General features: G+C 38.1%; 1 protein-coding gene across 2 annotated transcripts in view; it reads left to right on the top strand.

Annotated features, from left to right (window-relative positions):
• Positions 1–12,601: 12,601 nt before the first annotated feature.
• SHTN1 (shootin 1) overlaps positions 12,602–25,187 on the top strand; it is a 97,420-nt gene continuing 84,834 nt past the window's right edge. Inside the window, exon 1 of one of the 2 annotated variants that reach the window (XM_004428107.3) lies at positions 12,602–12,774. In XM_004428107.3, coding sequence (XP_004428164.1) covers positions 12,717–12,774 — 58 coding nt within the window. In that variant the 5' untranslated portion in view covers positions 12,602–12,716. Of the gene's footprint in view, positions 12,775–12,838; positions 12,951–25,187 lie in introns of those variants that run through there. The other variant, XM_087432676.1, reaches the window with a different exon arrangement.

The raw sequence follows: 25,187 nt of genomic DNA, 5'->3' as shown, positions 1-25,187 counted from the left end.
AAACAAGAGAACATGTGATGGCTCTCAAGCAACAGGGATAAAGGAATCCACATTGTGGATTACTTGTGACAATGCTGTGAAAATAAAAGAAACATCTCTGATGGAACAATTTCAAGTGCTGTGACATCAATAAGAACAAAGCCTAAAGAAGAAATGGAAAGATTGTTGAATGTATGAATTGAAGACCAAACAGAAAAAATCAGGACCATCTATTCTCACAATCAGAGAGAAAGTACCATATATGAAGACCTTAAGTGGAAGTTACCAAATCCTGTAGAAGTAGTTTCTTTTAGTGCTAGTAGTGGCTGGCTTAGTGGTTTCAAACATTGCTACAATTTCCAAAGCCTTCAGCTGTCTGAAAGGCAAGTACAGCTGAGAAGGCAGCAAAAGAATTTCTAACAGTGACATAGAAGTTAATTGAAGAATGCTATGTATTAGATCAAAATTCTAATTTTGATGAAGCAGGTGTTGATTACAAATGCCTTCCTTGAAGGACCTACATCTCAAAGTCAGAAAACCATGCCCAGGATTTAAGACTGTGAAAGAACTGTGATGTTCAGGGCCACCTGCTAAACCAAGGACAGTGAGCCACACCCATCCATATATGGGGTTTAACTTTCTCCTTGGATTTCAGATAACCGTTCTTCTGTCACTTTACAATGACTCACCAGGCTGCAGCCCTTATGATGCCATATTAATTGTAGCATCATATATTTCTTAATCATTTAACATGTGTAAAACTATGCTACCATTTTTATTAGGTTCCTGTCTTTTATAAATGTATCACTGACAAAGTTTGTGAGTGTTGTGCTCCAAAATCATTTTTCTTATAATATATGTGGTTTTTATTGTGCAATTTTGCACAGCATGATGATTTTTAAGAACACATATGTCGGGCCGGCCCTGTGGCTTGGTGGTTAAGTGCGCGCGCTGCGATGCTGGTGGCCCGGGTTCGGATCCCGGGTGCGCATCGAGGCACCACTTCTCCGTTCATCCTGAGGCCGAGTCCCACATACAACAACTAGAAGGATGTGCAGCTACGACACACAACTATCCACTGGGGCTTTGGGAAAAATAAAATAAATAAAATCTTAAAAAAAAAAAAAAAAAAGAACACATATGTCATGTTGTAGTAGAACTGACTATAGCTTCTTTCTCTGACTGGATGAAACCTACCATTATCTACAATTTATTTACTTATTTATTCAACCCTAGTACACATGTTGAGTAGTTTCTGAATTGCTAACCCATACCCCAGTGAGAGGCAAATTTGTCAACTAGGGTGGTGTTTGCGTATAGCTCATTTTATCTTTAGCCTTACAGTATCCAATCAAAATATTGTTGTCCAGGGCCTGGCCTGGTGGCATAGCGGTTAAGTTCGCACACTCGGCTTTGGCGGCCTGGGGTTTGCTGGTTCGGATCCCTGGCATGGACGGACGCACCGTTCCTCAAGCCATGCTGTGGCGGCGTCACATATAAAGTAGAAGAAGATGGGCATGAATGTTAGCCCAGGACCAGTCTTCCTAAGGGAAAAGAGGAGGATTGGTGATGGATGTTAGCTCAGGGCTAATCTTCCTCACAAAAAAATATATATGTATTGTTGTGCAAAGTTACTTAGGTCACCTCCTTTTCCCTCCATCCCCTTTGGTGAGATAATGTCATACATAGTAATACAGTTAGATTTATTTAGCTCTTATACTTTGGTATTTGATCTATTTTGAGTTAATTTGTATATGGAGTAAGGTTAGGGTCTAACTTTATTCTGTATTATTTTTTTAATTGAGGTAATATTGGGTTATAACATTATATAAATTTCAGGTGTACATCATTATATTTCAATTTCTGTGTAGACTGCATCATTGTTACCACCCAAAGACTAATTACCATCCGTCACCATACACGTACCCTGTTACCCCTTCCATCCTCCTCCGTCCCCCTTTCCCCTCTGGTAACCACCAATTTACTCTCTGTAACTATGTGTTTGTTTCTTGTTGTTGTTGTTTTTATCTTCTACTTATGAGTGAGATCATACGGTATTTGACTTTCTCCATCGGACTTATTTCACTTAACATGATACCCTCAAGGTCTATCCATGTTGTCACAAATGGCAAGATTTTATCTTTTTTATAGCTGAGTAATATTCCATTGTGTATGTGTGTGTGTGTGTATATATATATATGTATATATATATACACACACACACACTACATCTTCTTTATCCGTTCATCCCTTGATGGGCACTTAGGTTGTTTCCAAGTCTTGGCTATTGTGAATAATGCTGCTGTGAACATAGGGGTGCATATATCTTTATGCATTCATGTTTTCATGTTCTTTGGATAGATACCCAGCAGTGGAATAGCTGGATCATATGGTAGTTCTATTCTTAACTTTTTGAGGAATCTCCATACTGTTTTCCATAGTGGCTGCACCAATTTACATTCCCACCAGCAGTGTATGCGAGTTCCCTTTTCTCCACATCCTCTCCAACACTTCTTATTTCTTGTCTTGTTAATTATAGCCATTCTGATGGGTATGAGGTGATAGCTCGTTGTAGTTTTGATTTGCATTTCCCCAGATGCAGAGAAAGCATTTGACATGATACAGCATCCATTTATGATAAAAACTGTAAATAAAATGGGTATAAAAAGGAAGTACCTCAACATAATAAAGGCCATATATGACAAACCCACAGCTAATATCATACTCAATGGTGAAAAACTGAAAGCTATCCCTTTAAGAATAGGAACCAGACAAGGATGCCCACTTTCACTGCTCTTATTTAACATAGTATTGGAATCCTAGCCAGAGCAATCAGGCAAGAAAAAGAAATAAAAGGGATCCAAATTGGAAAGGAAGAAGTAAAACTGTCACTCTTTGCAGATAATATGATTTTGTATGTAGAAAATCCTAAAGAATCCACCAAAAAACTATTAGAAATAGTAAATGAATACAGTCAAGTTGCAAGATACAAAATCAATATATAAAAATCTGTTGCATTTCTATGCACTAACAATGAAGTAGCAGAAAGAGAAATTAAGAATACAATCCCGTTTACAATTGCAACAAAAAAATAAATAAATAAAATACCTAGGAATAAATTTAACCAAAGAGGTGAAAGACCTGTACACTGAAAACTATAAAACATTGTTGAAAGAAATCCAAGAAGACACAAAGAAATGGAAAGATGTTCAGTGCTCTTGGATTGGAAGAATTAACATAGTTAAAATATCCATAATTCCTAAAACAATCTACAGATTCAATCCAATCCCTATTAAAGTTCCAAAGACATTTTTCACAGAAATAGAACAAAGAATCCTAAAATTTATATGAAACAACAAAAGACCCCGAATAGCCAAAGGCATCCTGAGAAAAAAGAACAAAGCTGGAGGTATCACACTCCCTGATTTCAAAATATACTACAAAGCTATAGTGCTCAAAACAGCATGGTACTGGAATAAAAACCAGACACACAGATCAATGGAACAGAATCGAAAGTGCAGAAATAAAACCACAAATCTATGGACAGCTAATTTTCGACAAGAGAGCCAAGAACATATGATGGAGAAGGGAAAGTCTCTTCGATAAATTGTGTTGGGAAAACTGGACAGCCACAGGCAAAAGAATGTAGGTAGACCATTATTTTACACCATACATACAAATTAACTGAAAATGGATTCGATACTTGAATGTAAGACCAGAGACCATAAAAATTCCAGAAGAAAACATAGGCAGTATGCTCTTCGACATAGGTCTCAGCAGCATCTTTTAGAAGACCATGTCTCACCAGGGAAGAGAAACAAAAGAAAAAATAAACAAATGGGACTACATCAAACTAAAAAGCTTCTGCAGAGCAAAGGAAATTCAACAAAATGAATAGATAACATAACAATTGGGAGAAGATATTTGCAAACCATACGTCTGATAGGGGGTTAATATCCAAAATATATAAAGGACTCATACATCTCAACAACAAAGAAACAAAGAACCCAATTAAAAAATGGGCAAAAGATCTGAACAGACGTTTTTCCAAAGAAGATATACAGATGGCCAACAGGCACATGAAAAGATGTTCAACGTAACTTTATTCTTTTGCATGTGGATATCCAGTTTTCCCAGCACCATTTTTTGAAAGGACTGTCCTTTCCCCATTGAGTGGTCTTGGCACCCTTGTCGAAATCACTTGGCCCCATATATGAGAATTTATTTTGGGCTCTCTTTTCCATTCCGTTGGTTGATATGTCTGTCCTTATACCAGCACTATACTGTTTTATTTACTATAGCTCTGTAGTAAGTTTTGAAGTTGTATGGTGTGAGTCCTCCAATTTAATTTTTCTTTTTCGAGATTGTTTTGGCTATTTGGGGCTCCTTGCAATTCCATATGAATTTGAGGTTCAGCTTTTACACTGCTACAAAAAAAGCTGTTGGAATTGCATTGAATCTGTAGATTGCTTTGGGAATTACAGATGGCTTAACAATATTGTCTTCTTATCCATGAACATAGGATATCTTTCCATTATTTAGGTCTTCTTTCTTTCAGCAGTGTTTTGTAGTTTTCAGCATACAAGTCTTTCACTTATTTGGTTAGAGTTATTCCTAAGTATTTAATTTTTTAGGATGTTATTAAAAATGGAATTGCTTTCTTAATTTCCTTTTCAGATTGTTCATTGCTGGTGTACAGAAACACAACTGATTTTTGTGTTTATATTGTACTTTGCCACTTTGCTGAATTCATTTGTTAACTCAGCGTTCTTGTGGGTGTTTTTTGTTGTTGTTGTCATTATTCTATGAATGTGATGTATTACACTGATTATTTTTCTTATGTTGAAGCACTTTGTCGTGTTGTATAATCCTCTAATGTGCTGTTGGATTAGGTTTGTTAGTATTTTCTTTTGGATTTCTTTGTCTGTATCTATAAGGGTTATCCGTCTGTAATTTTCTTGTGATGTCTTTATGTGGCTTTTGTATCACAGTAATGCTGGCCTCATGGAATGAATTAGGAAGTATTCTCTCCTTTTTTATTTTTTGAAAGAGTTTGAGAAGTATTGGTGTTAATTGTTCTTTAAATGTTCAGTAGAATTCACCAGTGAAGGCATCTGGTCCTGGAATTTTATTTGTTGGAAGGTTTTTTTGTTTTTTGTTTTTTTATTGCAGTAACATTGGTTTATAACATTGTATAAATTTCAGGTATACATCATTACACTTCTGTTTCTGCATAAATTACATCATGATCACCACCCAAATACTAATTACAATTTTTGATTACTGATTTAGTCTCTTTTCTTGTTATGAGTCTGTTGCAATTTTCTATTTCCTATTGAGTCAGTTTAGGTAATTTTTGTGTTTCTAGGAATTTATCCATTTCATCCAGGTTATCTAATTTGTTGGTATACAATTGTTCATATTATTTTTTTATAATCCTTCTTATTTTTGTATTGTTGGTGATAAAGTCTCCACTTTTGTTTCTGATTTTAATTATTTGCATTGTCTTTTTTCTTAGTTTAGCTAAAAGTTTTTCAATTTTGTTGATAGTTTCAAAGAAATAACTGTTGATTTCATTGATTTTCTCTATTGTTTTCTTGTTGCCTGTTGTTTTATTTATCTCCACTCTAATTTTCATTATTTCCTTCCTTCTGCTAACTTTGGGTTTATTTTGCTTTTCTTTTTCTATTTTCTCCAGGTGTAAAGTTAGCCATTTATAGGTATAAATTTTCCTCTGAGCACTGCCTTCACTGCAACCCATAAGGTTTCTTATGTTGTATTTTTGTTTTTAATTCTAAGTGTTTTCTAATTTCCCTTGTAATTTCTTCTTTGAACCTTTGTTATTGAAGAAGGTGTTGTTAATAAGCATATATTTGTGAATTTTCCAGATTTCCTTCTATTATTGATTTCTAATATCATTCCATTGTAGTTGAAGAAGATACTTTGTATGACTTCCATCTTTAAAAATTTATTGAGACTAAATTTTTGGCCTAACATAATATCTATCCTGGAGAATGTTCAATGTGCACTAGAGAAGAATGTGAATTGTGCTTTTGTTGGCTGGCATGTTCTATATGTGTCTGTTATATCTATTTGGTGTATAGTGTTCGTTAAGCTCTATCTTGATTAGTCTTCTATCTAGATTTTATATCCTTTATTGAAAATGAGGTATTGTAGTCTCCAACTCTTACCGTTGAACTATTTCTCCCTTCAATTCTGTCCATGTTTGCTTCATGTATTTTGGGAGTCTGTTGTTTGCTGCATATATGTTTATAATTTTTACATATTCTTGATGAATGACCCATTTGTGAATACATAATATCCTCTTCTGTTTCTTGTGACAGTTTTTGACTTAAAGTCTGTTTTGTTTGATATTAGTATAACCACCCCAGCTCTCTTTTGGTTACTACTTGCATGGGATATCTTTTTCCATCATTTTACTTTAAACCTATTTGTGTCTTTGGATCTAAAGTGAGTCTCTAGTAGAAAGCATATAGCTCAGTCATGTTTTTTTGCCTTTTGCTTTCTGCCAATCTCTGCCCTTTGATTGGAGAGTTTAATACATTTACATTTAAAGTAATTACTGATAAGAAATGACTTATTTCTGCCATTTCACTATTTATTATTTATATGCCTTATATCTTTTTTGCCCCTCATTTCCTACATTGCTGCCATATTTTGTGTTTAGGTGGATTTTTTTTTTTTGTAGTTAACTATTTGATTTCCCTTTATATATATTCTATTGGTATTTTCTTTGTGGTTACTATGGAGATTATATTTCACATCTTAAATGTATAACATTCTAATTTGAATTAACACAATCTTAATTTCAATAGCACTCAAAAAGTCTGCTCCTATATATTCTGTCCCTCTTATTATGTTGTTGTTGTCAGAAATTACATTTTTATATGTGTGCAATAACTCAGATTTATAATTATTTTTAATACAGTTGTCTTTTAATAATGTAGGAAATAAAAAGTGAGGTTATAACCAAGAATACAATAATACTGACTTTTATATTTGCCCATATATTTACCTTTAGCAGAGATGTTTATTTCTTCATATAGATTTGAGTTACTGTCTAGTGCCTTTTCATTTAAACCTGAAGCATTCTGTTTAGCATTCCTTGTAGAGCAGGTCTAGTGGTAATGACCTCTTTCAATTTTTGTTTATTTGGGAATGTCTTCATTTCTCCCTCATCTTTAAGGGATAGTTTTGCTGGATACAGAATTCTTGGTTGACAGTTTTTTACTTTCAGGACTTTAAATATGCTAGCCCACTGACTCACAGTTTCCATGGTTTCTGATGAGAAATCTGCTGTTAATCTTATTGAGAATCATTGTATGGAATGAATCAGTGAACTTGAATCTGTAAATTCATATTTCATCAAATTTGGGATCTTTTTAGCCATTATTTTGTCACTTAAAAATTTTTTTTACTGTATTATTCTTTCATCTCTTTGTGGGCCATCAATTTTATGTATGTTAAACTGGCTGATATTGTATTTCAGGTCTGTGATGCTTCTTTAATTTTTTAAAATGTTTTTTTTTCCTCTGTTTCATTTTGGATGATTTCTGTTGCTGTGCTTCAAGATCATTGATCTTTTCTTGTTCATTGTCCCGTTTGTAGTAAATCCTACCTGGTGTTATGTGGGTTTTTTTTTTTTCTCTCTGATATTGTATTTGTTATTTTTTGTAGTTCCATTGGAGTGCTTTTTTTTTTTTCTTTTGCTGAAGAAGATTCGCCCTGAGCTAACATCTCTGCCAATCTTCCTCTATTTTGTGTGTGAGTTGCCACCAGAGCATGGCCGCTGATGAGTGGTGTAGGTCTGTACCTGGGAACTGAACCTGGGCTGCCAAAGTGGAGTGGGTTGAACTTAACCACTAGGCCATGGAGTCGGCCCCTGGAGTGCTTTTTTATAACTCCTGTTTCTCTCCTCATCTTGTTTATGTTTCCCTTTATATCTTTGATAATAAGACTTGTAATATTGCTTATAAGGTCCTTGTTTGCTAATTTCATCATCTTTATCATTTATGAGTCTGTTTCTATTGACTGACTTTTCTCCTCATTATGGGTCATATTTTTCTGCTTCTTTTCTTACTGTAATTCTTGGATGCTGGATATTGTGAATTTTAGATTGTTGAGCACTGAATTTTGTTGTAATCCTTTAATGATTACAACATTAAATAATAAGAAGTCTGCTATCACTTTTATTGTTGTTCTCCTGTGTGTAATATGCTGCTTTTAAGAACAGAATGTTATGTTTAGTTTTTAACAGTTTGACTATGGTATGGTCCTTGTATTCCTGCTGCACTATTTATAAAGAGACTAATACTAGTAATGACTCAAATATTTAAGAATTTGAGAATGACTAAGTATTCACTGATATAATGGAATGGCATTGAATAAATATGTAGATTATGTTGGTATAAGAAATAATGTTTAGTAAAAAGTAGAACTATTATATATAAAAAGATTTGAATAATGAAAAATATTTGTATAAGAAACATAAATTTAATAGAGTTATATAAGTAGTGTATAAGGTAAAAGTTTTCTTTCTCTGATCACATGCCATAAAATTCTTCCATGCAAAGTGTACACAGTGTACAATTCTAACAATTTTGAATATATTCAGAGTTGTGCAACCATCACAATTAATTTTAGAAAAAATTTATCACCCCAACAAGAAACTCCACACCTATTAGCAGCCACTTTTCATTTTCCCCAGTGCCCCCAGTCCTAGACAACCAGTGATCAACTTTCTCTCTCTATGGATTTGCCTCTTCTGGACATTCGATATAAAGGGAATCATACAATATCTGGTGTTTTCTGACTGGATTTTTTCACCCAGCATGTTTTCAAAGTTCATCCATGTTGTAACATGTATCAATACTTTACTTCTTTTTATTTTTAAGTAATATTCCCATATTATCATTTTTATGTCATAATTAACATTATAATAAGTAACTCTGTACGTAAAGCCTTTTAGGATAGATTCCCTGATGTGGAATCAGTGGATCAAAGGAAACGAACTTTTTTTCCCTATTGTATTTTGATCTTATTTATCTATATACCTCAAAAAATTACATAAATAATGTGATTTTAATTTCCTGAAAATGCAAACAAACATTAAAAAAAAATCCTTTTGACCACCGTTCTCTTCTACTCCACTCTTCATCCCTTGGGCCTGTTCCTCTACTTTCTACCCCTTGAGGCAGACATTATCCTGAATTTGGTACATATCCTTCCAATTCATTTTTTAAGTCTCTCCTCCCCCGTCTCTGTATATACATATATATATACACACATACACATTTTTAAAGGTTTTTAATTACGTTATATGGAAGTTAATAAATCCATTGTGATGCCTGCAACATAAACCCCTATGTGCATTATTAAACAGAACAAAAACTAATTATATCACTTCTATCCTTTCTATCAATATTAATATAGTATAAATAAACCATAGTGTAATGGGAGATCTGAATCACAATAATTGACTCTAATAGCCATCCTAATAATTCATTCCATGCCCTGAAGATAATACCATATTGTATTTCAGGAGGCCATTTTAATTTCAAGGAAGGTAAACAGGATTAATTTCAAGGGGCTGCAGATTCTGTGTGGGACCAAAGCACTCAATTTGATTATAGATTTGATAATTCATTAACTCATTCTTAAACTCCAAAAGTGATGCCTAATTACTGTATAATTGGAGTAGACAATTATATCAGCCATTTAAAAAATGGAACTTTGTGAACTAACCCAAATATTTAACAGGCACTCTGCTGATATTTGGTTGAGTATGAGAAAATATTTCTCATTATTTATGTTTGGAGGAGGCCTCTGGGCATTGTTTAGCAGTCAAGGTAACTGATCAGGTTTAACAGGTTTCCTGGCTGCTGTACAAAAGCTACATGGCCATGATTTGTTACGTAAATCTTTTGATTTTTTTCTGGAAAGAAATTATTTTTCTTTATACAGAATACCTGTTGGCAGCACATATCATTCATATTTTCACGTAGTTGAGTCTGAATAGTCTCATGTTTCCTAGACCTTCTTTAACCTCTGAGGATTAAGATCTAATCTCAGGGCAAAAGCCATTTGGTTATCTCCTGGGGATCTTCATGGCAGCTGATCTGCAACTTTCTTAAACTATCTTATGAAAAACTAGGGAAAGGATTGAATAATAAAACTCCCTACCAAAATTATTTTTAAAGTTTCAAAATTTTAAATCACTCTATTTAATAATACTATGCTGCCCTTTTAGATCATTCTACCACTAAATCACCGATGCTAAAATATTATTTCACCTTTTTAGAAGAGGAGAAAGCAGTGCTATTGTTTTTTTCAGTTTATTTTGAATTAGAATTTAGTAGGAGCATCAGGCAGATACTAGTTACAGCATATATTCCAGCCCCTCTCCCCCATCTATCATGGAGAGACCCACTCCCTAAATGGAGTTGTGTATTTGCATAAAATTAGCAAGCGAGGAATGAGCAGAACCACTATGCTGGTGTAGTACCCACACTAAGAGCTTTGAGGTAGTGAGAAAACCAAGATGTGCAGTAAGTCTAATTCAATTTGGACTTATTCTGGATGCCTAATGATCAGTGTAAAAAAACTGTGCCTATTTTAGCTTATAATTAGCATCTACAACCCCTTTTTCACAGACATATAACCTTAATTTTAAAAAAGAAAATCTGTTGTACATCAAATTCTGGATTTGGTGTTTTGTATATCTTTCTCTCTCTGTTCAATCCTTACAACTCTTCCTGGAGAGTAGGTATTAGTATTATTGTCAGCCTAAGAGGAAGTTCAAAGAGGTCAGGAGATTTGTCCAAAGACTAACCAACAACTGGGGGTGGAAGAAAGCCATTCTGAAATTTGGCAGGCCTGCCGCCCCTCTTCTGGTCAGAGTCTAACCCGGAGCTGAGTTTTTTTTTTTTTTTTTCACTTGATATGTCTATTTTATTTTATTTTTTTTGGATTTCAACATTTTATTTATTTTTTTTATCTTTTTTATTTTTTTAATTTTTTGTTTACTGCAGTAACATTGGTTTATAACATTGTAAAAATTTCAGGTGTACATCATTGTACTTCTATTTCTGCATAGATTACATCATGTTCACCACCAAAATACTAATTACAACCCATCACCACACACGCACCGAATTATCCCTTTCACCCTCCTCCCTCCCCCCTTCCCCTCTGGTAACCACCAATCCAATCTCTGGAGAGAAGGGAACTCTCATACACTGCTGGTGGGAGTGCAAACTGGTGCAGCCACTATGGAAAACAGCATGGAGATTCCTCAAAAAATCAAGGATAGAACTACCATATGATCCAGCTATTCCACTGTTGGGTATTTATCCAAAGAACTTGAAAACACCAATTTGTAAAGGTACATGCACCCCTGTGTTCATTGCAGCGCTATTCACAATAGCCAAGACTTGGAAGCAACCTAAATGCCCATCAAGGGACGAATGGATAAAGAAGATGTGGTATATATACACAATGGAATACTACTCAGCCATAAGAAACGATGAAATCCAGCCATTTGTGACAACATGGATGGACATTGAGGGTATAATGCAAAGTGAAATAAGTCAGAGGGAGAAGGTCAAATACCATATGATTTCCTTCATTAAGTAGTAGATAATAACAACAATAAACAAACACATAGGGACAGAGATTGGATTGGTGGTAACCCGGAGCTGAGTTTAAACAGTGCAGAGGGCAGTAAAGTGTGACAAATGCTGGGCTTCACTCTGCCAGGGTCTACACAGCCCGACAGCTGTGTTGCCTTGCGCATTCGGACTGCAGTGGTAGCCTCTTTAAAGAGAATGTCCTCCCACTGCGAACCAGATGATCCGCGAGGCCCAGGGATCCACGTGCTGCAGGGCCCACGTTCTGATCACCTCTCAAACCCGGTGCGGCTGGTGGAAGCCCGGTCAGGCTCTGGGAACTGTTAACTAACTACCACGCCCTCCTTCGCTCACTATGTTTTAATTTACCGGCCGGCCTGTTTTAGTCCCTGCTTCAGGTGCAAAATTTACAACATTGAGCCTGCCCCTGCAGGCATCTAGGTTTTCCCACATCGCCCCCAGAGTGAGCTGTGTGAGACTTGGGGAAGAAGCCTGGGTGTTTACTGCTCCTTACGTCCTGCTCTACGTCGGCGGCTTGCGGACAGCGGCCCGCGGGCGGCGTTCAAAGTGGGGTTCCCACAGATGCTGCAAACTCAAGGCCATTTTTTTCCCGAATGCGCGTCTTGATGTCAGGGGGTGGAGGCGGAGAAAGGGGTGCAGGAGCGAGCCCGAGCCAACACAGGAGGGTCCGCACGCCCTCCCGCCTGCTCATCCTGCGGTGCCGGCCTCCGCGGAGAAAGCTGAGACGCAGCGGCCGCCGCAGGCGAGGGCACGGCTGCGGTCCCGGTGCCACCGCGGGTCCCCCCATCGCCCCCACCTCCTGCCCCCGGGCTGCTGGTCCGTCCCGGTCCCCGTGTCCGCCCCGCCCCGCCGCCTGGCTGCAGGTTAAGCCGCCGCGCCCGCTGTGTAGGTGCGTGGGGATGATCTCACACGCGCGCCCCGCGCCAGGAGGAGGAGGAGCGGGAGCAAATCCAACTTCCGGGTAGTGAAGCCGCACGCCACCGGCATCTTGCTTTTCCTTCCCCCCTCCCCCCGTTGTACCCCTCGTCTCTCCCTCCTTTCTTTTTATTCCCGGCCCCACCTGCCAAAATGAACAGCTCGGACGAGGAGAAGCAGCTGCAGCTCATCACCAGTCTGAAGGAGCAAGGTAGGCGGGCGCGCGGCCGCCAGGTGCGGGCTGCCGCGGCCGGTGGGCGGGGACGGCTCCGGGGCGCTGGGTTTGGAGCTGGTGGAAGCTGGGCGGGAGGTGTTGCGGCCGCTCTGGTAGCCCAGTCACCCGTGGAGAAGCGCCCTCCGCGCGCATTGGAGAGCCCATGGCCAAGGGTAACGTGCGGGTGCCCGCCTGGGAGTGTTGGGCCCGGCAGTGCGGGAAGCGCTACCCGCTGGTTGCTGTAGCAGACGATGGGGGTTGGGGGAAGGGACAAGGATTCGGCGCGGCCGAGGCCCCACGGTACCACCTTCCACGCGGGAGAAGCGGGTGGGGCTGGCTATCTTGGGAGGGGGCGGTTTGGGCAACTCAGCTGGCCTTGCTCCCTACCCTCGGCCCCACCCTTGCACACTGGCGCTGGGAGGCCTGCCGCGCTGCTTCACAGCTTTTCCAGCTTTTTGTTCTGGTTTGATTTAGTTCCTCTTTCCTTACCCGGGATTTTCAGGCCATGATGTGTTTTTATCACTTCCCATTTTTAGCAGTTTATTAGTGAGTCAACACTCTGCCTGTGTCGGGCTTCCTGAATTCAGACTTGGCTCTGGTCTGCAGGAACCATGTACATGCATTTCAACCCTGCCTGGTAACTGGAGATTATCCCTTAATAAAGAGCTGTTTTAATCAGTCATTTTCATCACTTGCCACACTTCTGAACAAAGCCAAATTAGGGATCAAATGTGAACCTTACACTTTTTAAATTTAAAATTTTATTATTACCCTTACCAATGGTGGCCTGAGAATATGGGCCAAGAAAGAGAGGAAACGTAGCGATTTAGGAAGTAAAAATGTGTAGTAACCTGTGCTTTTCTGACTAACTTGCTGACATGGCCACTTAGTGGAAGGGGCCCTTCTCTGCGGCTAATCCTGGTATTTAGTCCCAGCTCTTTCACTTCTTTTGGCTCAACTCACCGACTCTGTGAACTCGATAGTCTCTTCCCTTCCTTGCCTCTTGTGTTGATCGAGCCTTATCTGACTAAAGGCAAGGGCTAAACCAGATGATTTCATGAGGTCCTGACCTGTTGCTCCTTGAAACCACAAACATACCATTGGTAAGGGTATGTGGATCCCTCTGGAGTCCACACTCCTGAAACAAATCTCAACTTGACTGTTTACTAACTGTGTGACCTTGGGGAAATTACTTAACCTCACTGAAATGGACAGAACACATTCCTTTGTGTTATCTAGCACCTAGAAAATGTTGGATAAAAATTGCTTTTGCCTTCCCAGTACCTTCAAATCCCATCCTATATTAGCCTAAGGTCATGAAGTCACAAGCATCAATGAATCTAGTGGGTGGGCATAATTTGATCTGGAATTTTTCAAGTGTTTTGGTGAGGGGCTGGATTCTTTTAGTATTTTATTTCTAATAACACCCCCCCATAACATAAAGACTCTTAATTCATATTCTAGACTTTTAGAACTTTCATTATTGGTAATATCTGTCAGTGGATATCAGATCTTTTGGTGGATGGTCAGTTTTCAAATAAAAATAAAATAAAAAATTTTCACTTCTTTTATGCTGTATATAATTTCGAGGGTAGATTAACAATGCAGATAATCCACAAGTTGTTTATATTTGATTTGGAACACATTCTCTATCTCTGTTGTATTTGAGAGCTGACGGAAAAGGGAGCGTTCTTATGTTTCTGGTTCTTTTCTCGTATTATGTCGGAAAACAAACAAATCCATGGCATTGGTATTTTTAGAGGATATTTTTCCTTGATTATAGGCATATCAAAGGCAGTAGAACAGTTAGACTTTGAAATTTGTGTTTCTTAAAAGGTACGCATTTTTTAAGGATAGTGAGTCTGGTTACGCAGTTGTTGGGATGTCTTCAGCCCACAGTGTGATTTTTATACATCTCAACACCCGGGCATTTGTTTGTCATTGGATCATAGACTGTGATAACAATTAATTTATTTCAAGAGTATTTAATTGCCATTTGACCTATGGAACTAACTAGGAAGCTAGAGATTTGAGGTGGAAAAATAGGCAACTAGGTGTTTGGGCTCTTACCAATACTGTGATCAATTTTGTAAGCTACTGGTGTGTATGATTTATTTTTGAAAATAGACAATACTGTTTTATTACTTGTTAACATTGTGAATAATTCCACTACTCCGGTTTAATGTGATCAAGAAGAACCATTATCAATTAAATACTCTATTGTCCTTTTTTAATGCTGAGTATATGTTAATTTATTCCTTTAACAAAACCTTGGCAGGTACCTACCATATATGAGGCCCATGTGGTAGGCATTGGGGCTAGAGATGGTGAACCAGACAGACAGTCCCTATTCTCACCAAGTTTATTGTCTAGTAGACAGTCATTAATCAAATAATCATACAAATAAATTTGTACAATTACAAATTTTTTATTCTAGGACAGATTCTTAGAAATGGAATTCTTGGATTAGAAGGCATGTACACAGAGTTTTGCTAGACATTGCAAAAGTGCCCTGCCCAAATGGCTGTACCAATTCACATTCCCCCAATCAGTGCCCATTTCCCCACACTCTGGTCAACATTGACCAACAGCAATCTTGACTAATTTTGACAGCCTGACAAGTTACTTAATTTTTGCCAATCTGATGAACAAAAATGGTACCTTTAAAAAATTTGTATTACTTGGTTATCAATGAGGTTTAAAATCTTTTTACATGTTTATTGGCCATTCAGGTTTCATCATATCAATGCTTCCTTAGTGAGTTTTAAGTCTAAAATTTGAACCCATTCCCCAGGAGGGTGTTCAGAAAGAAGGTTCCTGTCTACTCTAAATGGCAGAGCTGACAGCAGGCTTCCCTAATGTGAAGCCTTCAGTGGTGCGGTGAATAAGGTTGCTTTTGACAAAAGTTGTGAAATGCAATGACGGAGTCTGTCATAATATGAACAATCTCTAATTTATACTTACCGTTCCCTAAGCTCTATGTCTTATAAATCACACCCACTTCTGAATTACTTCAAAACATTGTATGTTCCCTTCTAGTGAATGGTATAATTAGCTATATTATGTCTTTCTAGAAAGTTATATTATGTCCCTTTAAAAAAAAATAGCCAGTGTGTGATTGCTTATGTTCAAGCAGATGTTGAGGTAATGAAGTAATTCTCCTTTTGTCTTTTTCGGGCTTTATTTTATTGGACTGATTGACATCTTTAATGCACTGAGAGATGGCAACTTGGAATACTGTTTCCGATGCATATTTCCTAGCTACTAAAGTGGACATTTCCCTTACAAAACATCATACAATTTGCTCCCCTTCCAGGATTCTGTTGGGAAATGATAGACTTAGCTCAGCATTTGTTTAAGGTACATGATTTTCTTTGCAATTCATTCAACCCACATGCATTGAATATTCATAGCCAGGCACTGTGCTAGGCATCAGAGATATAGAGATGAATAAAACCTTGTCCCTGCTGGTGAGGAGTTCGTAGTCTAGAGATGGTGGTAGGCATGTAAATTCTAGGAAGAGTGTCTAATTGGCCTAGTTTGGGTCATGTGTTTAAATCCTTTGGCCAGGGAAGGGCAGGGCGCCTTGATTGGCAGCCCCGTGAAGGCCAGTGGATTGGAGTAGTTGTCCAAAAAAGAATGGAGTGCCACTACCAGAAGGGAAGATGCAGACTGGACAGATACAAACAAACTGGTCAGTGTAGTAATGCCGTGTCACTTGGAACTTGTTGAGAAAGTTTTGAAGAGAGTGATTGCCGCTTACCAATAAACATACTCTAATGTAAGACCAAAACAACAACAACAAACAAACCAAAAATTTTGGGCTATTCTTGGGCTAACACTACTTAAAATGAATTTCCTATGATAAGATAACTGGTTTTAAATCAAGGTAACCTCCTTTCTCTTTAAAGTTAGTATCATTTTCCCCAGGATTATTGACATAGTGCCTAAGGTTCAGATGGAAATTTAGTCAAGCGTATTCTTAGAGTTGAGTTAATAATTAAAATAATAATTAAAAGAGGTTTCTAGGCTAGAAAGTAGCTGGAGCATTATTTTGACGAAAGGGTCTGAAACTATTGCCTACTACAGTGACCTCATCAGTCTGGAAAAAGTTGAAGCATTGTCAGTCTTGGATCTATACAAAGTCAGTCAGCAGAAAGCAGTCTGGGACTAAATGGTTGCCTTGGTGTCAAATGCAAACTTGTCTTTACACCACTATTTTTCCAAGTGTGGTCCAGGGACCAACTATATCTGAATAACCAGGGTACATGTGTACTTACTTCCTTATTTATGAAAAGAAGGCTGGTAAATTTATTTTTCTTCGCTTGGTTACATTTTTGTAAAATTTATATTTAAAATTTTTTGCTTTTACAACAAAGCATAATATAGATTGAGAAAAGTACACAAAATATAAATGAACATCTCAATGAGTTATTAAAAAAACAAATATGTTTCTAATAAAACTTGAATCAGAACATTTCCAGAAGTCCCTCCATAATCCCTGTGATCACTATCACCTTCCTTTGCCCGAATATATTCAATGTCATCAAAAGTAAGTTTTGCCAGTTTCTGAAATTTACATAAATGTAATCATACAGTATGTATTATTTGCTTCTATGTTCTTTTACTCATAATGTGTGTGAGATTTATCAATATTGTAGCCTGGAGTTTTGTTCATTTGTTTGCATTGCTGGATAGTATTCCACTGTATGAATATGCCAAAAAAAGTACTTTTAAGCTAATATACTGTAGATCAGGGGTCAGCAGACTTTTTCTGTAAACGGTGAGATAGTAAGTATTTTAGGCTTTGTAGGCCATATGGTTTTTGTCATAAACCAGTTTACTTATTAAAAGATGTAATTTCCTCCTAAAGCTGGTGAGCTACTGCCAAAGAGACACCAATTGGGCACCCCTCCATGAGAGGACACTCAGCATGGGCTGAGGAACTACATCTTCTAGTCAGGATTTCGCTATTCACTTAACACTTCCATTAGGTAGATAAATCTTACTTTTGTTTTATTAAAAATTAAATTTAAAAATAAACATATGCTCATAGAAAAACAAACATACAAAGTGATAAGTACAATTACCTATTCCCTCTAACCCATTGTTTCTCAATCTTTATTTCATTATGCTTTCCTAAGGAGTCTTTTTCCACATTTTTCCCCCTAATCGCTTCCCCTCTTCATGAAGTTTTAATACCACAGATATACTGTACATCTTTTTATGTACTGTAATCCTTTGGAGGGCTACAAACCATTGTAATATCTAAGGTTTTTTTTTTCTCTTTGAGGCGCTGTCACCCCGTTGATAATGCATGCTCTAACGCTATTTCCATTCCTCACAGTTATCTTCTGTTAACCTTTTGTTGTATTTCCTTTCAGAAATTGTATTTGTATGTACATATATATTTATCACTTTATTACAGAATTCGTATCATTACATATAGAGCTAAATCTTTAAAAATTGATTGGATAGCATTCCACTGTATAGATTTGGCTTCTTAGAAGCCCTGCACAGCAGTCTGAAGGCATGGGAAATCAGACTCAGGTTAATTTTCAAGACCAGTCAAAACATTTTTATTAGATACCGAATCAGGGATGCTTCTTTGTATAACCCTGGAAGAACAGGCATCTACATAAATGAGGTCGTTTGAAGTGGCCCTGCTTACTACATTCTCAGTGGCTGCGTTAAGTGCTGCCAGGTTGGGGCACAGGTTGTCTTAGAGAAAGAAAAAAAAGGAACAGGGCTCCTGGGAGAAAAGGCTGATTCTAGGACTGGGGCCACTGGGACAGGAAATGTACAAGATGAACCTGGAGCATCTTGTGGTACCAAAGACTAAGGAAGTGCTCAAACAAGCCCACAATGATGGGGATATGTCAAAGAAGTACAAGAGCCAGCTGGAAGAACTTCCAGTGGCCAAAGATGGAACAATTTGAACAACAAAATATTGGATTATAACCCAGAGTATAAAAGTAAATATTCATGGGTCTGTACTGATGTAAATAAATGATTGAAAAAAGAGACAAATCTTCTGTACAGAACAATTCCAAATAATTTTTGTAGATACTCCTGCTCAAAGGGGTGGAGCATAATGCTCTGTTCCTTAAGTGTGGGCTGTGCATAGTGACTTCCTTCCAAAGAGGACAGTATGGAAAGGGGGGAAAAGAGTAACTTTACAGTGGAGAAACCTGACAGACTTGATCTCCGCTAGGTGATCAAGGTCAGTAGTGATTCAAGTCATGTTGAGAGTATGTACCTCTGATATGAGGTGATGAAAATGGTATTTTACCTCTGCGGTCTTCCCCTAAAAACCCATAGTCTAATCATGAGGAAAACATCAGACAAATCCCAATTGAGGGACAGTCTACAAAATACCTGACTATATGACTAGTATTCCTCAAAACTGTCAAAGTCATCAAAAACAAGGGAAGTCTGAGAAACTGTCACAGCCAAGAGGTGTCTAAGGAGACATGACAACTAAATGTAATGTGGTACCTGGATGGGATCTGGAACAGAAATAGAACATTATGTAAAATCTAAGGAAATATGAATAAAGTATGGACTTGAGTTAATCATAATGTGTCAGTATTGGTCTATTAATTGTAATAAATGTACCATACTAATGTAAGATGTTGCTAATAGGAGAAACTGGTGTAGGGTATATGGGAACTCTCTGTACTATCTTTGCAATTTTGCTGTAAATCTAAAGTTTATAAAATTAAAATTTATTAAAAATAATGATGCTGCTTACATCCTTGTACACATATATCAGTAAGTGCAGTTGTAGGAAAAAAATCTCTAGTGGAATTGTTGGATCCAAAAAGTATGTGCATTTTAAACTTTGTTGTGCCATGGATTTTATTCTATAAAGCTGTTACACAGGCAGGCTTTGCTTTAAGATGTAGAAGGAAAACGACTTTTGTTTTTCTCTGCTTACCATGCTGGCTAAGCATTTTAGACATTAAAACACAAGTTCTGAAGTTTCTGTATGCTGCAGTGAACGGTAATATGTTAGGATCCTTTTAGTTACTTGATTCTATCTCAAATCCTCTGTGACACAAATCAGGGTATGATTCTATTATATATATTTTTTTGTTTGTTTTAAATAAGACTCTTTGGGAGCAGTTTCAGGTTTGCAGAAAAATTGAGCAGAAGGTACAGAGAATTCCCACCTGGCCCCTCCCCATTTCGCCTATTATTATCATCTTATATTAGTGTGGTACATTTCTTAGATTTGATGAACCAGTACTGATACATTATTAACTAAAGTCCATAGTTTACCTTAGGGGTCATTCTTTATGTTGTACATTCTATGGGTTTTGACAAATGTATGACATGTACCTACCTGTACATTTTCATAAAGAATAATTTCACTGCTCCAGAAATTCCCTCTGCTCTACCTGTTCATTGCTCCCTCCTTGCCATATTGCAACCACTGATCTTTTTCCTGGCTCCACAGTTTTTCTTTTTCCAGAATGTCATATAGTTGGAATTGTACAGCATGTAGCCCTTTTAGACTGGCTTCTTTCACTTAGCAATATACATTTAAGGTTCCTCCAAGTCTTTTTGTGGCTTGATAGCTCATTTATTTCTTTTTGTCACTAAATAATACCTCATTGTATGGATGTACCACAGTTTATTTATCCTTTCACCTATTGATGAACATCGTGGTTGCTTCCAAGTTTTGGCAATTATAATAATGCTACTATAAACATTCTTGTGGTGGTAAGGTATTGGGGAAGGGAAGTGTTCTATAGTCCTGTGATAAGGTCTCAGTCTTTTAGTGAGCCTGTGCCCCTGGGCTGTGACTTCACAAGTGCTTCTCAGTTTTGTTTTTTTCCCCTTGAGGTGAGATAGGAAAGCTAGGGGGCGCTGGAGTTGGGTATATGCCTTCCCCCTTGTGGAAGGCTAGAGAGGGCTAGAGTTGGGTATTACCTCCTCCCAAGTCTGTTAGGCTCTGGTAAAAGAATGTCTCCTGAGGGCAGGACTTGTTAAGAACAGAATGCTCATATTTCAAAGTGGCTACTTTCCCCCTTCTCCACCAGAAGCAGTAGGGAAATTTTCTCTGATCTTCACTGTGAGGAGGTAAAACTCACCAGAGTGTGGGGGCCCGCCTAAGACTGGCTCACTCTCTGGAGTTTTTAACTGGCAAACTTTTAGAACTGAGCCTCCAGCAATTTGTCAATTACAGTTTAGGTTTTCCTGTCTTGGTACTGGTTGGTGAGTAGGTTCTACACCTTGACTTCTGCTCCAATAACTTGTGATCCTCTGTATCTGCCTGAGTGTCTCTCCAATATCTGGAGTAGCACTTTGCCCTGTGACCTTAATTCTCAGATGAATCTAAGATTTTGGTTTGTTCAGCTTTTTTGTTGTTGTGAGAACCAGAGTGTCAGTTTACAAGCTCCGTACATGCCAGACCAGAAACCAGACTTACAGATGTATTTTTACATTACTTAGTTTCCTTCCTTTCTGTTGGTTAATTTGAAGTCATTAATGTAGTTTGTTGAGAGTACTTCTTAAGCATGATTAATTCATTAATACTGAACTGTGTGTTCTACCAAGTAACGAGTGAATTTCATGTTTGCCATAATTTCTTTTCAGATGTGAAGTCTGTCACCTTTGTTTTTTGACCAGGTTTTCCAGCATGTTTTCCTTGGCTTTTCTAATCCCTTAATTAACAAGTGAGGTATAAATGACTTCTCTTTCTACTCTGGCTTTACGAGCAGGACCCATTGGGATGTGTGCATAAGGGAATAATGTCCTAATTGAACATTATCTGTTATGACCCATATCCTCATTCCCCATTAGTAAGAGGTGTTTCGCAGCTCCATGAGTCTTGAAGATGTAGACTCAATGGATGAGAATCTACATTGAAGATCTCATGAACCAGTGTTTTTCAGGTTATATTTGATGGCTGTCTAAATCTTCATTTTTATTAAGTATCCTGTTATATGATGTAAGAGACCCTTTCAATATGTGCGCTTTCATAATTAGTTCATGTGAAGACCTAGATCCATTCTTTCTTCTTCCTTAACACACATTTATTGAGTGCCTACTATATGTCAAGCATTGTGCTAGATATGGGTGTCTGGATGCGTAAAGATATAGTCCTCACCTTAGAGGATTATTTATGGTCTAGTTCTTTAGCACACTGCACGCAGTACTGCTTAGTAGTTTTTTACATGAATGACTATGGGAATCAGTAGACTGGTTCTGCCTCCACAATTTCTTGCTGTGGGATTTGACTTCTCTATGCATTTGTGTCTTCATTTGTAAAATGAGGATGTTAATGTTTGGCTTAATTGCTCTACATCACTGATTTATATGAACCAGCCATTCATTCAACATAAGCGTTGACTCTTTGCTTGATATTCTGCTGGGTGTAAGGTATATAGCAATGAAGAGAGTGGGAGAAAAGACAAGAAAACAGACTTATGCTCAGATAATTTATAGTGTTATATGTAGATGCTCTAATAGAGATGTATGACTAGTGTATTCTGGTAGTATATTAGAAATATAAATGCTGATTTTTGCCTGAAGTATGTGGGGAGGGTTTCTTGGAAGAAACGACAGTTGAATTGCATTGAAAAGTAGGGAGTAGGGAAGATGGGAAGGGGAAGACCTTGTAGGCAGAGGGAAAAATATTTGTAAGGGTACCTGGGTATGAAAGATCTTAGAGGGTTCATGGAAGCTTGGGACTTTGGGTGTGATGGAGTGAGTTGTGGTCTCAGAGGCTGAATGGTAGGGAGAGAGTGGGGTCCCAGGTTGTGAAGCTAATGTCTTTGGGGGCTTTTAAACAAAAGAATGAAGTAACCACGTTGTTTTGTTACTACGCTAACTACCTTATAAAGAAGGAACTTGGGATAGAGGGAAGCTAGAGGCTAGATAAGAGGGTTTAGCCATTATTAAGGGTCAGAATTAGGACAGAGATACTAACTGTAGAGGAAGGGTAGGTTGGAGAAACACTTTAAGAGATCTGAGCAGTTTGGTGATATTTTGGAGGTAGGAGAAAGTGAGGAATCAAGGATGATCCTGAGGTACTAGCTTGAGAACTAGATAGATGATGACACCAGTGAAAGGAGGTCCTGCATACAGGAAGTGGGAGGTTTGGGTGAAAGGGAGGTGATGAGCTCACTTTCTAATGTGTTGAGCTTGAGGTGTTTTTAGGGTATCTGGACAGAGATGTCCAGAAAAGTACTGTCCAGTAGAACTTTCTGCTGTGATGGAAATGTTCTGTGTCCACTGTCCACTATGGTAGCCACTAGCCACATGTAGCTATTGAGCACTTGAAATGTGGCTAGTGCAACTGAAGAACTGAATTTTAAATTTTATTTAATCTTAATTAATTTAAATGTAAGTACCCACATGTAGCTAGTGGCTACCATATTTTGCAGTGCAGGTCTAGAAAGTCTTGGTTGGAAATACGAATCTGGAGCTAATGCTAGAGATAGGGTGACTAACCTACCTGGGACTGAGAGGTTTCCAGGGACACTGGACTCTTCAGTGCTAAAACTTGGAAAGTCCCAGGCAAACTGACTGTTGTTTCCCGTGGCCGAGGTGTTTTGGCCTGTAGTTATGAATTTTAGTTGTCCTGTTTGTGAAACAGCTAACTCTACTCAGTTGCTTCCTGGGCTGACTATGTCATGATTTGCAGCTTGGAAAGAAAACTCCTTTTCTTGGCGTTAGGGAGTTAGAAAATAGAAAACCAGCATGATTCTTGAACATGTGCTCTGCCCGATATTCTCCTTGTTTTCTCCACATCTTCATTTTTCTTCCATTCTATGCTCTTGTGTAGTGATTCCCCTCCTTGGCTGCACATTTGAATCACGTGGGGTGCTCACGTCTAAAAAAAAAAAAAAATATATATGGCTACCCAAGCTCCACCCTAGACTAGTTAAATCAGACTCTTGAGTCAGAGGCAGAGAAATGTTAAAAGCTCCCAGGTGATTCTAATGTGCAGCCAGGATTCAAAAGTACAGCTTTCAGACATAGCTTTCAGACATGGCTTCCACTTCTTTGGTGCCTTGGTTTTTTTTTGTGAGGAAGCTTGGCCATGAGCTAACATCTGTTGCCAATCTTCCTCTTTTTGGTGGGGAAGGTTGGCCCTGAGCTAACATCTGTGCCCATCTTCTTCTATTTTGTATATGGGATAACTCCATAGCATGGCTTGATGAGTGGTGTGTAGGTCCGCGCGCGGAATCTGGGCCTGCGAACCCTGGGGCAGCAGAAGCGGAGTGCACGAATTGAACCACTATGCCACTGGGCTGGCCCCTGGCACCTTGTTTTTGACTATAACAACTACAGTTGATCTTTGTCCCCCTTTCTCCTTTTATTTGATGGAGGATGGTAGTACTTAGGGTTTCAGAGGTTTTCTGCTCTGTCATCTTTCAGGCCATGTGTGACAAAAGTAAGCCAGAGACGGAGGGCGTTAAGGAGTGGCCTAATCTCTTGTCATGCACGCGAGATTTGATGTATTTCTGCTGTATTAGTAAAAACCATGGCTAACATGTATTGAACACTTACTATGCCTAAGCACTCTTATGTCTTGCATGTTAACTCACTCTCAATAACAACACTATGAGAGATGTGTAGTTGTTATTCCTGTTTTCCAGATGAGGAATCTGAGACTCAGATTAACCAATTTGCCCAAGGTCCCCTGGCTAGTAAGTGCTCAGGCTAGGATTGGGCTGCACTTTTTAATTACTGTACTGTATGACCTTATAGTAGAGTGAAATATCCTGTACTTGTAAACCTAAGAGATGAAGTCTTCCCAAACTGGATATCTTTCATATGGCAGAGAATTGGTCAAATTCATCTTTTTTTTTTGCATTGGTTAATTCCACATTTGGAGGCTCTCTCTCATCAAATCACTTGAGCTGTGTAACTCACTTAAAAAAATTTTCAAACTGTGTGGGCCAGTTCTGAAACAATAAGAAGGCTTTCTCTGTGACCCTTTAGCATCGCCCAAAAAGAAGCAGCTGAATAATTTAGGTCACTTCAGTTTTTGCCAGTTTTGCTGAGGATGGGGTTACATATGTCTTCACTGTGGTGTATAGGTATATGTGTGTGTGTGTGTGTGTGTGTAAATATTGTTAGGGCAGTGAGCTTGGTTTTTTAAATTCAAAGAAATAAAAATGTAAGTAAATGGTTTTATTTTCTTGTATGCCCTATCCCCCAGGAGCCCCCTTTCTGCTACCAAGTGCTTGAATTCTTCCCATACTTTCCATCTCCTTTCCCTGTGCCTGCTTTATTTTTTTTTAAGTTGCACATAGTCACAAGAAACCATATTTTCTGTGGTTTCCATTAACATATGGTAGGTGAAGGGTTCTTAATTAATGCTTTTCACAAAGACCCAGTAATTGGGAGTCTGCAATGTTTCATCTGGATTCTATTGGCAATATGATGGA

The sequence above is a fragment of the Ceratotherium simum genome, chromosome 6 (assembly GCF_057802395.1).
Source record: "Ceratotherium simum simum isolate JZ-2026a chromosome 6, ASM5780239v1, whole genome shotgun sequence".
In the NCBI taxonomy this organism is placed as follows: Eukaryota; Metazoa; Chordata; class Mammalia; order Perissodactyla; family Rhinocerotidae; genus Ceratotherium; species Ceratotherium simum.
Note: the sequence above shows the minus strand (reverse complement) of the source record. Positions and strands in the feature narration are given on the sequence as shown.